The sequence below is a fragment of the Camelus dromedarius genome, chromosome 29 (assembly GCF_036321535.1).
Source record: "Camelus dromedarius isolate mCamDro1 chromosome 29, mCamDro1.pat, whole genome shotgun sequence".
Taxonomy (NCBI): Eukaryota; Metazoa; Chordata; class Mammalia; order Artiodactyla; family Camelidae; genus Camelus; species Camelus dromedarius.
This window is the reverse complement of record NC_087464.1, coordinates 5,887,846-5,901,527: the sequence shown is the minus strand read 5'-3', so window position 1 is coordinate 5,901,527 and position 13,682 is coordinate 5,887,846. Positions and strand designations below refer to the sequence as shown.

Sequence of the window (13,682 nt, the reverse complement as noted above, 5' to 3'; positions counted from 1 at the left end):
CATTTGATGGGGCCCAGGGGGTGGGGTGGGGGGAAGGAGAGGGAGAGAGCTAGCTTTCTGGCTTACATGGTCACTAACCCCATCATGGGGGCCCCATCCTCATAACCTCATCTAAACATAGCACCTCCCAAAGACCCCATCTCTGAATGCCATCACACTGAGGGTCAGGGTTTTGACATGTGGATTTGGGGAGACACAACTTAGTCTGCAGCACAGGGGTCGACTGATGTGGTCTCGGGCTGCTCAGAAGAGCCAGACTTATTTCAGCCACACTGTGGGATCCAGCACTGGAGCCCCGGGGGCAGTGTTCTCAAGTCCTTCCTGACACACTGTGGCATCTTGTGAGGTCCACGTGGAAACACAGCCACCCTCGGTCCTGCAGGCTGTCCCAGCTGGGCTGAGATTCCTCAGGGGCTTGGGGTCTTCCTCTAAACTCATCAGAAACAACCTTTTTTTAGAGTCTTTGTACTGGTCACAAAACCAGGCCAGTTCAGCGGAGAATATTTCTATAAAGTAGTTCTGTTTGTTCATTATCTTCCGTAAGATCCAGGGGGAGGTGTCAACCTGTCCCTCAAGTTCAACCGCCAGCCCTCCTTTTGAACCTGAAAGCCAGGAGTTCTAAAGTCAGTATCACTCACAGAGGTGTCCCCCAGGACACTGTCTCAGAGAACAGGGACCAGTATTTGGGTCACCTGAAGTGTAGTACGACTTTTTCTGCAGCTTGGTCGATCTGTGTTGACAAGTACTCTTTCAGTCTAGATGGTGGGAGGTGAGAACAAGAAATGGCACAGAGGCCAAGACACATTTGCAGGAAGTGAGCTTCATTGTCTGCTCACCTGTTGCCCTTTTCTGATGAGCTGCTGTGTATACATAGAATACATTTTTATGTATTAGTCACATATGAATGTGTTTACATATGATTGAAAAAGCAACACACCATCAGTGGAACAGAGAAGTGTCCCAAAACAGACCTAAGGAAGTCAAGGAATTTAGCATATGACAGAGGTGGCATTTCAACCTAGTGGGACAAGAACATTTTGTTGTTTTAATAAATAGTGTTGGTATAACTGCTTATCCAGCTGGAAGGGAAAAAAGGAACACCAGATGCTCTACCTTATATCAGTTACAAACGTTTCCACGTGGATGGCAGCTGGAAACGTAAAAGAAAAAGTAAAGAACATTTAAGAGAATAGATGTATAATTTGGGACCTTTAAAAGCTAGGTGGGAAATCCAGAAGTCATTTAAAAAAAAAAAAAAGACGAAACTCTTGGGGCTTTTTAAAAATGGAAAAGCTTTGTTCAGTAAAAGCATCACAGACAAAGTCATGGTGCAAACAGACCAAGAAGGAATATTTGCAACACAAATCATTACAACACAAATTGGCTTAAGTCCCTAATATACAAAGATGGCTTACAAATTGATTTTTTGTTTTAAAGTCAACCCAATAGGCAAAAAAGTGCGCTATGGATACAAACAGTTCACAGGAAAGGCAGTCCAGATGGCCCAGAAAAAAACAGAAAGGCCCTGAATCTCGCTGCTAGTGAAATGCAATTTGGAATTTCATAACTGATCCTTTTTGAAAACAAAGGGCCTTAAGACTTTGGAACTTGAGTCCAGACATAGGGATTTCACTTGCAAGGAAGGCGAAACAAACACTTCTTTCTCGTTGATGCCCAAATGGGATGATGGGTGGGAAAAAGTTGCTTCTAGAGATCTGGCCGCACTGCCATCACTGTAGGTTTGGGGACTAGAAAGGTGTCTCCAGTCTAGAAGGAGGTGAACCCAACACCCCACGGAACCAGCCACTTTCTTGTGAAACCACCAGAGTGGAAGGCCAAAGGCACACAGTGAAAAGCGTGATCAGAACACGTGTCCATGTTCTGCAAAATGGCTTTGCTGGTGGCCCACAGGCGCGTGTCTAGACCTAGTGGGAGCCACACCTCTGTGAGTTTCCCTGGCAGAGGTGGGGTGTGCTGTTGGCACTTGACAGAAGCCTCTTGATTTTTCAATTTCGTCTAGAAAGCTGAGGCCACACCCGGTGAAAAGGAGGAAGCCCGCTGTGAACGCTTTTTCTCAGTGGGTTTATTCTCTCAGGCTGTTGACCCTCGGGCAAAGGATTATCTATAAAAGATAACTTGTTTGCAGATGGGTAGTAAAATGCCAAGTGGATTTATGTACATTCAAGTAGTCGTGTTGGGGCAGTGGCCTTGTCCAAAAATAATTTGGACGGCCGTTTTTACGGTAAAATTCAGGCCAGCCCAGTCGTAAATAACTTATGAATAAATAATTACAGCTCATAAATACTTCGAGCTGTGCTCTGCCCAGCCCAATTTCCAGAGTTTCCATTCTGGGCCAGGAGGTCTGTGACAGGTGTTGCCTCTGTTTGCAGTGTGAGTGCCTTAGTCCACCCATCTGTTACTTAAGGAGCTTCATAAACACCGAGGTGAAATGTAAAAACTGGAAAGCACAGAGCCCACGTGTTCCGAACAGGTCCTCTGGGAAGAAAGCTGAAGGTGATCATTCATTCTTTTCCATTAAAAAAAAAAAAAAAGAAGCAGCCTTTCTGGTGCACAGCATAGCGCCCCAGTCACGCATATAGAAACGTATATTTGTTTTCATATTCTTTTTCATTAAAGGTTGTTACAAGATATTGAATATAGTTCCCTGTGCTATACAGAGGAAGTTTGATTTTTATCCATTTTTATATATAATGGTTATCATTTGCAAATCCCAAACTCCCAAATTTATACCTTCTCACCCCCTTTCCCCCAGTAACCATAAGATTGTTTACTACATCTGGGTGTCTGTTTCTGCTTTGTAGATGAGTTCATTAGAATCCTCTTTTTTCTCTTTCTCTTTTTTAGATTCCACATATGAGTGATATCGTATGGTATTTTTCTTTCTCTTTCTGGCTGACTTCCCTTAAAATGATGATCTCCAGGTCCATGACTGGGACGTTATGCTGTACACCAGAAATTGACACATTGTAACTGACTATACTTCAATTAAAATTTTTTAAAAATTAACAATTAAAACTTTTTAAAAATAGGCTACCCTGTTCAACCAAGTTATAATCAGAGTGAACAGATTTTTTTAAATTATCCAATAATACATGAGAAATACATTAAACAATCTTAGCTTTGGGAAAATTTCTTTCATGTATTTCTGGTGGGAATATTTGGGAGGAATTTTCCAAACTGGAAGTAGCCTGTTTCAGATATCATATGGAGAAAACAAAATAAAAATCTCTCTAACTTATGCCTACAAAAAAAAAAACCCTTTTTGAATAGTTTCTTACAGAACAAAGCCTAGTACAAAGCTGTCTGTAAAAATGTGTTGCCCGTTTACTTCCATAGAGGCCACTGCGTTGAGTCCCATTCACCTGGCGCTAGCTGGGCAGATTTTCCAGGCGCTGATACCAGTATTCTGTTATCATCTCTCCCAAAATGTTCTCTGATGCCAGGTTACCCCGTTACCATTGAGACTGCGGCTACATGTGTGGAGAAAAGTCAGAGTTAAGAAGGGAGCTGTGATCAAGGGCAGCGGAACATTGTCTCAGCCCAACAGAGGAATCCTAGCCTCCCTATCTCATGTGTCTGGCAGAGAACCAAACGAGAGGGCTTTGAGGCCAGTTTTATCTTGAATTCAAGCTAAAAGGGACCCTTGGGGATGTGCTAGCCCACCGCCTTCTCCCTGCCTTCGGAGGGAGGATAAGGCACTTCAGAGATTCTGCTGAAATCCAAACCTCTGATTCCCATCGGTATGTGTGCGTTTCCGAGCCCACAGTCTTTCTCAACTCACACACTCCGGTGCCATGGAAACAGCTGATGTGACATGATTTTAATAGTAATCTCATAATTAGCCTCATGAATGAAATCACTTAGATATGAGAGAATTGGCTTGTTTTTCAGAGAATGCCATCTTAGGAGGCATAAAAATTGAGCCCATATTATTATTTTTCAGTTAACTAGCTTTTTTTTGATTGAAGAAGTATATTACCTACATGTTCACGGTAAACAAATTTTTGAACAGTACCAAAGGGTGTGGAGTGAATATTCAGTCTCCTAGTCACTCCCTTCTCCAGAGACATCTGTGGAATTTCATGTGCCTCTGGTAACAATTGTGCTTGAGTCTGACACACATTGTAACATAATACACATATATGTGCCTGTGCAGTGTGTATACACATGCCTATAATAGCACGTGAGACGTATACATGCAGGTGTGCCTGGGTGGTATGTGTACGTGTGCTTGTAACATCACACACCACGTGTGCAGGCACAAAGCTTCATATAACATGCATGCATGTGCGCATGTGTGGCGTGTGCCCAGGCATGTAACTTGCAGCATAGGCACATGCACATATGTGTCCACGCACGTGACTTCGTGTGATATACATGTGGGTGCATGCGTGGTGTGCACACATGACTAACATACATAAATGCATGAGGGGGCGTTTGCTCACATGTCTGCACATGTTTTGTGATACACAAACCAAGCCTTCTAGATACTTGATTTCATACCTTGCTTTTTTGATTCACCAACAGCTTTTTTTTTTTTTCACCAATGGCTCTTGAGAATCACTTCATACCCATACGTGTAGACCTGCCCCAGGCTTTGTAATCTTTCCATTTTATCCCTCTGCTCATTTAACCAGCTCCTTGTGGGGGGACGTATAAGCTGTCTTCTACCATGGCTGCTACAAACAGTGTACCACTTGTTCTCACATCTTTGCCACACGTGCTAGGATGTCTGTAGGACCGTTTCCTAGAATTAGAATCCCTGGGTCGATGCAATGAGCATCTTATGCTGATGGACTTACCAGAATGCCCTCCAGGGTTTGCACCGGTGTGTACACTCTCCTGGCCTCCAGGCTGTGATGGTCCAGAATTATTTTCAAACATACATTGTGCTTTGCCATTTCTTTGCAGCGTGTATGCTTGAATTTCCAGCCTTCCTGAGTGAGTCTTTAGAAGTCCTTTGTCTGAATGACAATCACCTGGACGCGGTCCCTCCCTCAGTTTGCCTGCTCAAGAGCTTGTCAGAACTCTACTTGGGGAAGTGAGTATGCAGCCAGAGCGCTCGCACTGGCCCTTCTGGCCCAGGGAGGCAGGGTGTCCTTGTGTAAACCATCTGAGGACACAGAAGCCAGGGAGAAAGAAGCCATCTGTGTCCCAAGAAGCAGCAGTAGGATTTTCAGAACCGAGCTAAGTCAAAGAGGTGGAGGAAGGGAAGGCGGGAGAAGTGGTGCAGTGATGCCTTCTTCGCTATTTCCCTCACTTATAATGAGAACTGCTGAGTCACTCGTCCCTTCACTGACTGAGTGCCCACTGGCCGACACTGCCTGGGGGTCGAGACAGTGTGCAAACGTGATGAAAACAGAAAATAATTCAGGTCACGTATCCTTTTTTGAGAAGAGATAGTGATCATCTTTATGGCAGTGTGTAATTAACAGAAGAGTTGGGAAAGTTGGAGGAAGGGACCCAGTTCTAAGCCATGGGGGTGTGCTGCAGACGGAGTTGCCGTTTGTACCTCTGGCTTTCCAGGGAGAAAGGCTTTTGGAATAGTATGTAAATGGAAATACTTGAAATCAGGGCCCAAGATGTTGGGCCTGGGGTGCGGGCTGTCGGGGCCCCCGCTGCCGGCCACGGAGGCTGATGGGCTGCTGTGTATGTGCCCTCAGCAATCCTGGCCTCCGAGAGCTCCCTCCTGAGCTGGGGCGGCTGAGCAACCTCTGGCAGTTGGACATTGAAGAGCTGAGCATCAGCAACGTGCCAGCGGAGATCAGAAAGGAAGGTAGGCCTCCCTAAGCGTCACCTCCTTGGAAAGACTCTCAAGGCCCATTGTTCAGGACCCGGGGTGGAAACAGCCAGGGGACCCGTGGAGCCCGCCTCCAGCTGCCATGTTTGTGGAGATGCTAGGACACAGTAGTTGCTGCGGATTGTTGTCCTGCAACTGACCACATGATAAAACTATCTATGACCCCACAGGCAGCAGAGATGCCCCTTTAGGTCTTTAACTTCTAGACTTCACTTTTTGGGTGAATCGTATCAGTTTCCCTCCATCAGACCCAATAGTCTCAACTCATCCCATCAGAATACACAGAAAATGTTCCTTCCAGGTAGGACTCTGTTTCCCAAGAGCTGTGAATGTGAGCCCACCTGCATGTCAGCAGCATCCTCTCCCCCCGCCCCCTGTGATTTTGCACAGGCCCCAAAGCAGTGCTGTCTTACCTGCGGGCTCAGCTGCGGAAAGCAGAGAAGTGTAAACTGATGAAAATGATCATCGTGGGTCCTCCGCGCCAGGGCAAGTCCACCCTCCTGGAGATCTTACAGACGGGGAGGGCCCCCCAGGTGGTGCACGGCGAAGCCACCATCAGGACCACCAAGTGGGAGCTCCAGAGGCCGGCTGGCTCGAGAGCCAAGGTCAAGGACGGTCGGCGTGCAGTCCCTGGGGGTGGGAGGGAGCTTCCAGGGGTCCCCTTCTCCCTCCTCTCCGGAAAGCATGGGATTTTCGCAGCCCGGTATCTGAGAACCAGTATATTTGCAGGGGTCCCTGGGTGCTGTTTCAAACCAGGTCCTGGCAAGGGCAGTGAATAATTTCCTAACATGTCCGTGTAGCTTTCCTGTTACAGCAAAGGTGAGGCTCTGAGCCAGTTGTTCTTAACCCTGGCTGGCGGTTAGATTTCTTGGATCAGCTTTTCAAGACAGCAATGCCCAGGCCTCCCCATCCCTGACCCTAAAGGGCTAAGAATGAACCACCACTGTAGGAGTGAGACAGCCAACCCCTGCCCCTAACAGGAAGGCTGGAATGAACGCACTGTGTCCTCCTCGACGCCTGCTCTCACCCCATGTTCTGACAAGTCTGGTCTTTAAGACCTATTTTAAATGAATCCTTCAGTGAACCTATGAAGCATCCTGTTTTTCCATTTGGCATGAGACAAATGAAGATGAAAATGGTCTTGCACTTGAATCAGAGAAAAGAGCCTGGTGGGATATAAGATAACATGGGGTCTTTGGCTGTTTCTCCAAGCACAGGGAATGAACACGGGCCAATGATGCCTCCCTTAATTAACTGCTGCCGTATTTGAGGGCACCCATAGCCACCCAGGGATGCCAGGAGACTGGTTTGTGGAAAATCCAGGGGCCCTGAGGCCAGAGGCTGCAAGATTTCCCGCATAGCCTCCAGCACAGGGCAGAATGGAGACCAGCTCTGTTGCTGTCTTTCACACAAAATCACTTTCCAAGTCAGGGAAATCCAGCTCGAGTCATTAGGCATTTAAGCTAAATGTATATTTTAACACAGACTCTTGAACTAATTCCCTAAAGAATGGAGACCTGCCTGTTAGGGTGAGAACAGTCAAATACTTAATACCAGCCCTGCCTCCCCACCCAGAACACCCCAGAGGTGAATCTAGCTAACCCATGTCCAAAGATTCTCAAAAGTAACCAGAATCTCTGGATTCTCTCCTTTATTTGGCTTGTTTTCAATTTTTTTGGAGGGGGTAATTTGGTTTGTTTGTTTGTTTGTTTGTTTGTTTTTAGAGGAGGTGCTAGGGATTGAACCCAGGACCCCGTGCCCGCCAAGCATGCGCTCTGCCGCTTGAGCAATATCCTCCCCGCTCTCCTGCTTTTTAAAGCAATTATTCAGTGTCGCTTTCTTCCAGCTGTTCTTTAGCAAATAGTTGTCCAAGGCCTGAGGGGTGAATTAGTATTTCCATTTTCCCTGACCTTCAGTCCCCTCCACTTCCTTTCTGCCATCATTCAAGTTTCCCCCACCCCTTTCATTGACGGACAATCGCCCAATCTTGTGAACGCTGAGCCCCATAACTCTCTCTGTGTGGCTGGGCCTTCAGCCAGTTTAGAACAGCTGTCCATTTTCATCTTTAGACCAAAAAAAGCAGGTCAGCATGCTGTGTCTTGGAGGCCAAACTGCAGCATCGTGGAAACGATTCTTTGCCACAGAAAACTGCAGCTCTGGCTGCTTGGGCCAGGCTCTGACCTCACAGAACGATAGAGAAACCACCACTTACACAGCCTTTCCCGGCAGCCCAACAGCTGATCTTTTGTTAGATTCTCATGTCAGGGCCGTTTCCCATCATCCTTGGTGGGCACCGCCCTCTGACCTGCAGAGTTCGGAGGCCCGTCTCCTTGGCCTTGCCCTTGCACGGATGGAGGTTAAGCTCTGGTGTGAGCACTGACGTCAGCCCCGGGCTTCCTCCAGCAGGATGTCTCCTAACCATCTGCAGCCTAGCTGGAGGCAGACAATGCCTGCCAATGTTCCACAGATGCCTCCACCCACCGGAGCCAGCCATCAGGGCCCCTGCCCCCTTAGCAGTAGATAGAAGCCCCCAGAAGCCCCCTCCAGGCTGCTGGGCCCCCTCCCCTCCCTCAGATAGCTGAGGCGAACAGCTGGACCCTGTGCTGTCCCCACTGCCGTGCCTTTTCCAGGCCCCCACGTACGGCGCTCAGAGAGATCAGTTATCTCAGTTTGATGGACGAAAACCCTGGTTGCTAAAATGTCTCCCTGTCTCTGCCTTGCTGCTCAAGTAGGTTGAGTCCGTGGAATTCAATGTGTGGGACATCGGCGGCCCCGCCAGCATGGCCACCGTCAACCAGTGCTTCTTCACGGACAAGGCCCTGTACGTGGTGGTCTGGAACCTGGCGCTGGGGGAGGAGGCTGTGGCCAACCTCCAGTTCTGGCTTCTCAACATCGAGGTGAGGAGGTGACAGCCCTTCAGTTCTCAGTCCTCAGGGCATCACAGGGGCCCGGCCACTTCTGGGGGGAGAAAGGAAAACAAGGAAATGGTTAGGGGGAAATGCTTTACACTTTGGCGGGCTGTCACAAAGGCCCCCAGAATCATAGGTCACCGTGAAGCGCTTCAGACCCTCCTTGGCCGCATGGTTGGTCACATGATCTTGTATTTTCCTTCTGCCTTAAATTTAATTAATTTTTTTCAGGAGGGGGAGGTAATTAGATTTATTTATTTATTTTTAGAGGAGGTACTGGGGACTGAACCCAGAACCTTGTGTGTGCTAAGCATGTGCTCTACCACTGATCTATATCCTGCCCCCACTGTCTTAAATTTAAGTGCCCCCTATCTTGGACCCAAAAGAGGAACAGGGCTCCCCTTTCCAGTGTAAAGGAGACGTGGGCCAGGATGCAGGCTGCTGCCCTGGGAGCTGACACATTGTCTGAAGGGATCCAAGATCCAGCCTCGGGGAGAAGTCACAGGCCCTGACACCCGCCCCAGTGCACAGCGGGTCCTCCAGGTTTACAGGGAGGAGCCTGGGGCACAGCAGGGTGAATGGCTGCGGGTCTGCCGCCTGGGGAGCTGTCCCCATCCCGTGTCTGAGCAAGGGGAGCTAGTGCTCAACCTGGGGCTCATTCTCGCAGGCCAAGGCCCCAAATGCCGTGGTGCTGGTGGTTGGAACACACCTGGACTTAATTGAAGCCAAATTCCGAGTGGAGAGAATCGCCACCCTGCGCGCCTACGTGCTGGCGCTCTGCCGCTCGCCCTCCGGGTCCAGGGCCACGGGCTTCCCAGACATCACCTTCAAACACTTACAGTGAGTGTCCTTTGGCTTTCTGATGGCCCCTCACTTGTCCGTCTTCCTGGGGACGCCTGAGCTCTGCCTGCAAAGGGCTCCTGAGCCAGGGCTGGGCTCCTCTGGGGCCCGTCCAGGGTAAAGGGTGGCAGCTCAGCCCCCAGAGCTGACCCAGCCCTGGGGAGGATGAGAAGCTGCCAGAGGACTTCCTACTGGGTCTCCCCACCCCCAGGGCCAGTTCTGGGTGTCCACGGCTGCCAGGGCACCAGGAGATAGAGATTCAAACACCACCCATCACATTTGTTGATCACTGATCAAGAATAGACCCCAGATGTGGTCCTAGTCCTTCCATTGGGTCTGAGTGGTCCCAAAGGGCTGGGATGCATGCAGAAGGATGCCGCAGGGTGGGGCCTGGGATAGGCCAGTGCTGCTAGGACCAGTGTCCTGGTTTGGTCAGTTCTCCCACCTCCTGTCCTTGGATTCTCACGACAGCCCTACAGGGTACGGGGATTGTTGTACCCACTTTGCAGATGGTGAAACTGAGGCTCAGCTAATACGTGCTTTCTGATGGGAATCCAGTGCATTGCTGCTGCTACACTAGTGGCTCTGGGTGAGGTGCCATAGACATAGGGCACGGATCAGCCTGGAGACATGCCACCTGAGTGTAGGCTGGGGCTTTCCGGAATTCCTCTAGTGCCCTTGAGAACGCCCCCTGGGGCCTTGTGACGCTAGGAATGTGCTGGTTCTGGGTCGGAAACTTGGGTCCAACCCAAGCCTGCTCCTTTCCAGCTTGTGTCCTTGGGGGTCACCTTGTGTATGCCTCACTTTCCTCCTCTGTAAAATGGGCATGTTTGGAGGACAGATTAAAGCAGCCCATTGTGGTGTCCCGAGCACCATGCTTTGTACCAAGTATAAGCCTCAGTAAATTTTTACGTCCATCTCGTCAGTGTTCTCAACTTGCCAGTGTTTGGGAGAAAACACTGGGGTAAACAGACATTACAGTGCTCGTCAGAGAGGGGAGGCGCGAGGAGTAAGCGCGGTTCTTTTTTGTTCTCACAGCGAGCTTTCCTGCAAGAGCCTGGAAGGTCAGGAGGGGCTGCGGCAGCTCATTTTCCACGTCACGTGCAACATGAAGGATGTGGGCAGCACCATCGGCTGCCAGCGACTTGCGGGGAGGCTGGTGGGTACCTCACTCGGCCACTTGAACCCAGAGGGGCCTCTTCCCCATCTCGGGGCATCCACGCCTCCTCGACTGTAAAACACGCGGGCTGTGTGTGCTGTGTCCTCAGACTCTGTGGTCCCCCTGTGAGCAGTTTCTGGGGGAAGGGAGGGGTGGGGCGGTGATGGGAAACATTCCACCTGCTCAGGCCTCCAGAGGGCGGCAGGGGAGGCAGGGCTGGCCGGGCATCGCTGGGGACCAGAGGGCCCAGCCCTGCCCCACTTGTCCCAGATCCCCAGGAGCTACCTGAGCCTCCAGGAGGCCGTGCTGGCCGAGCAGCAGCGCCGCAGCCTGAGCGACGACGTGCAGTACCTGACGGACAGGCAGCTGGAGCAGCTGGTGGAGCAGATGCCCGGCAACGACATCAAGGACTACGAGGACCTGCAGTCTGGTGGGTGGGCCGGGAGGGCCGCGGGGGGGCATCAGCAGGCACAGGCACGGGGCCCCCCAGGAAGGGGCACTCAGGTTTTTCACGGCTCTACGTGTGTCTGCAGATGACTGCGAAACCACTGCAGGGATGGATTTGGGGGCCAACATTAATGAGTAAGCAAATTTGCAAAGACAGAATCCATGAATGATGGTGATCAATCAGCTATAACCCTCCATCCAGCTGTGGTCAGATCAGTACAAGACGCCGCTTGAGAACCTGTGATGGGGCAGCTGGCTGATGTGAAGCGCCCCGTGTGGTGGGAGTGTTGTTGCTTCTTAGGAAGAATTTGTGACCTGGCCTCCTCGGGAGGAAGTCACCCAGAGTCCCTTTTGCCCTTTGTCTGACGCTGCCCCCTCCTCCCCTTTCCTGGGCAGCCATCAGCTTCCTCATTGAAACCGGCACCCTGCTGCACTTCCCGGACACCAGCCACGGCCTGAGGAACCTCTACTTCCTCGACCCCATTTGGCTGTCCGAGTGTCTGCAGAGGATCTTCAACATCAAGGGCTCCAGGTCGGTGGCCAAGAACGGGGTGATCAAGGCGGAGGACCTCAGGATGCTACTGGTCGGGACTGGCTTCACGAAGCAGACAGAAGAGCAGTATTTTCAGTTTCTGGCCAAGTTTGAGATCGCCCTGCCCGTTGCCAATGACAGGTGAGGCCGCGGAGCAGGCTGGGTGGGCTGCTTCCTAGAGGAAGGCTTTGAGGCTGGGGGCGCTGGTGGCTTGAGCAAGATTTCCAGGGAGGGGCGTGAAAATGACCTGCCAGTATGAGCTAGGGAACTGAAGGGTGGGCTCAGCCAGCCCCCAGCTGACTGCTTCTTCCTGTGCTGAAGGTGTCTCTTTTCAGGGGCTTCAAAGAAATCCACTTGTTAAAAAGGTGTAGGAAAACATGTAAGAATGGGGTTAAAAACAACTTTGGGGTGTTTACGTATCAGGAGGTTGATTGCTTGGGTATTTGGTGAAAAAAAATGGAGTGACAAAGATGTGAGTGCTAATTACACAGCCCGGCAGGGAGGGCAGGGGCTGAAGGAGACGTGGGTTCCATCTAGTGAGCTCTGACCCACACCAGCTTGGTGTTCAGGACCTCCATGGCCCTAATTTCAGTTTTAGCCACTTCCTAGGTCTACTGGTACTGTTGGCCATGAGGCAGTATCCAGAATCTCAAATCTGTAGATCTTTTCTGTGCACCTGCCGTAGAACATGTCAGCACCCTGCCCCTCAACCCCAGCGATCTGGGGGGATGCCCACTGGAGACTCCTGAAGAGTTGGCCTGGACCATGTGCAGCCAGCATAGACTGGGCCCCCTGGATGCCGGCCCTGGGCCACCTCTGCCTGGGGCCCCTCCCAGATTTCCACTTGGCCTTATAACTGTGGGAGGGGGGCCACAGTCCTTCCTGCTGCAGCTCCATGGGGGTCATGAGTGAGTCCTAAAAAGAGAAACCCCAAAGAGGAATTCAGAATCCACATGATCCCTCATTCCGTGGCCCAGGTGTGTCCTTGACTTTGGCCCATGAAAAAGGACATGAGAGGCAGCCTGTGAGTTTACCACATTGCCAGGATCTGACAATTTTCTAGTTATTTTATCAACAGGTTAGAGGAGTGGGGAGATATTAGCACTCAGGAAAAGCAAGCCAGTTATACACAGATGTATGTCAGGCTGGACAGTAAAATCAGCCAGATTATTGCCAAGTCCTCTTGGAGGCTTATAGTGTAGCAGGTTAGCACGTGGAGCCAGAATTCCTGAGTGTGAATCCCAAGTTCCTTTCTTTCTCATGTGTAAAATGGGAATAATGCTATTACCTACTAGTGTTATTGTGGGGATTAAATTAGATAATGTATGGAAGATGTCTCCTGCGCCTGTGAGCAGGACATGCGGTGTTAGCAGTACCGTTGTGTGCTAAGGACTCACAGCCAGTGGTGTCTGGGCCCATCTAAAGTCATGAGTGTGCCAGTATTTTTCATCTTAGCACAGGTATAAGGGTGCCCTTGTGCCCCAGGCAAGTTCCAGCTCCTTGCACCATAAGCTTTCATATGGTCAACAGCACTATCAATGCAAACAGAGGCATTTGCTTCTCCTTTTAGAGCACAGTTTTCAACCTGGAGTCAGCCAATGCCTCGAGTCCCTGGGGAACCCTTCAGGGCATTTCTGAACCTCCCAAAAGCATACGTACTCTTCCGGGCATTTGTCCATCTTCCAGGTGGAACCTCCCTGGCTCTCACTGCTCAGGGAGGGCTCCTGCCCGACCACTGAGACAACCTCGGGGATGTAGCGGGAGCCGGCTTCACCCGGGTCTTCAGGGCTTTCTGTTCAACAGGCACATGAAGGGCTCACCTCTTAATTCCCCAAAGTCACCCCCGGGGCAGCCCCCCTACTGGTGATGGCTCTCAAACAGGTGCTGGTGGTCTCTCCTGGGGCTCTGATCACCTTGAGAAAAGCTTCCACTACCAGTCACTCTGAATCTCTTTATTTGCAATGCTGGCTCCTA

At 50.4% G+C, this 13,682-nt stretch overlaps 1 protein-coding gene across 4 annotated transcripts in view; it reads left to right on the top strand.

Moving 5' to 3' along the window:
* The window catches only part of LRRK1 (leucine rich repeat kinase 1), a 118,229-nt gene that overhangs the window by 75,889 nt on the left and 28,658 nt on the right, over positions 1-13,682 (top strand). For all 4 annotated transcript variants that reach the window (XM_010985335.3, XM_064480527.1, XM_064480525.1 and 1 more), the window contains 8 exons: positions 4,933-5,062; positions 5,685-5,797; positions 6,212-6,426; positions 8,554-8,718; positions 9,398-9,570; positions 10,609-10,729; positions 11,000-11,159; positions 11,573-11,849. In XM_010985335.3, the coding sequence (XP_010983637.1) occupies positions 4,933-5,062; positions 5,685-5,797; positions 6,212-6,426; positions 8,554-8,718; positions 9,398-9,570; positions 10,609-10,729; positions 11,000-11,159; positions 11,573-11,849 (1,354 nt within the window). The remainder of the gene's footprint in view (positions 1-4,932; positions 5,063-5,684; positions 5,798-6,211; positions 6,427-8,553; positions 8,719-9,397; positions 9,571-10,608; positions 10,730-10,999; positions 11,160-11,572; positions 11,850-13,682) is intronic.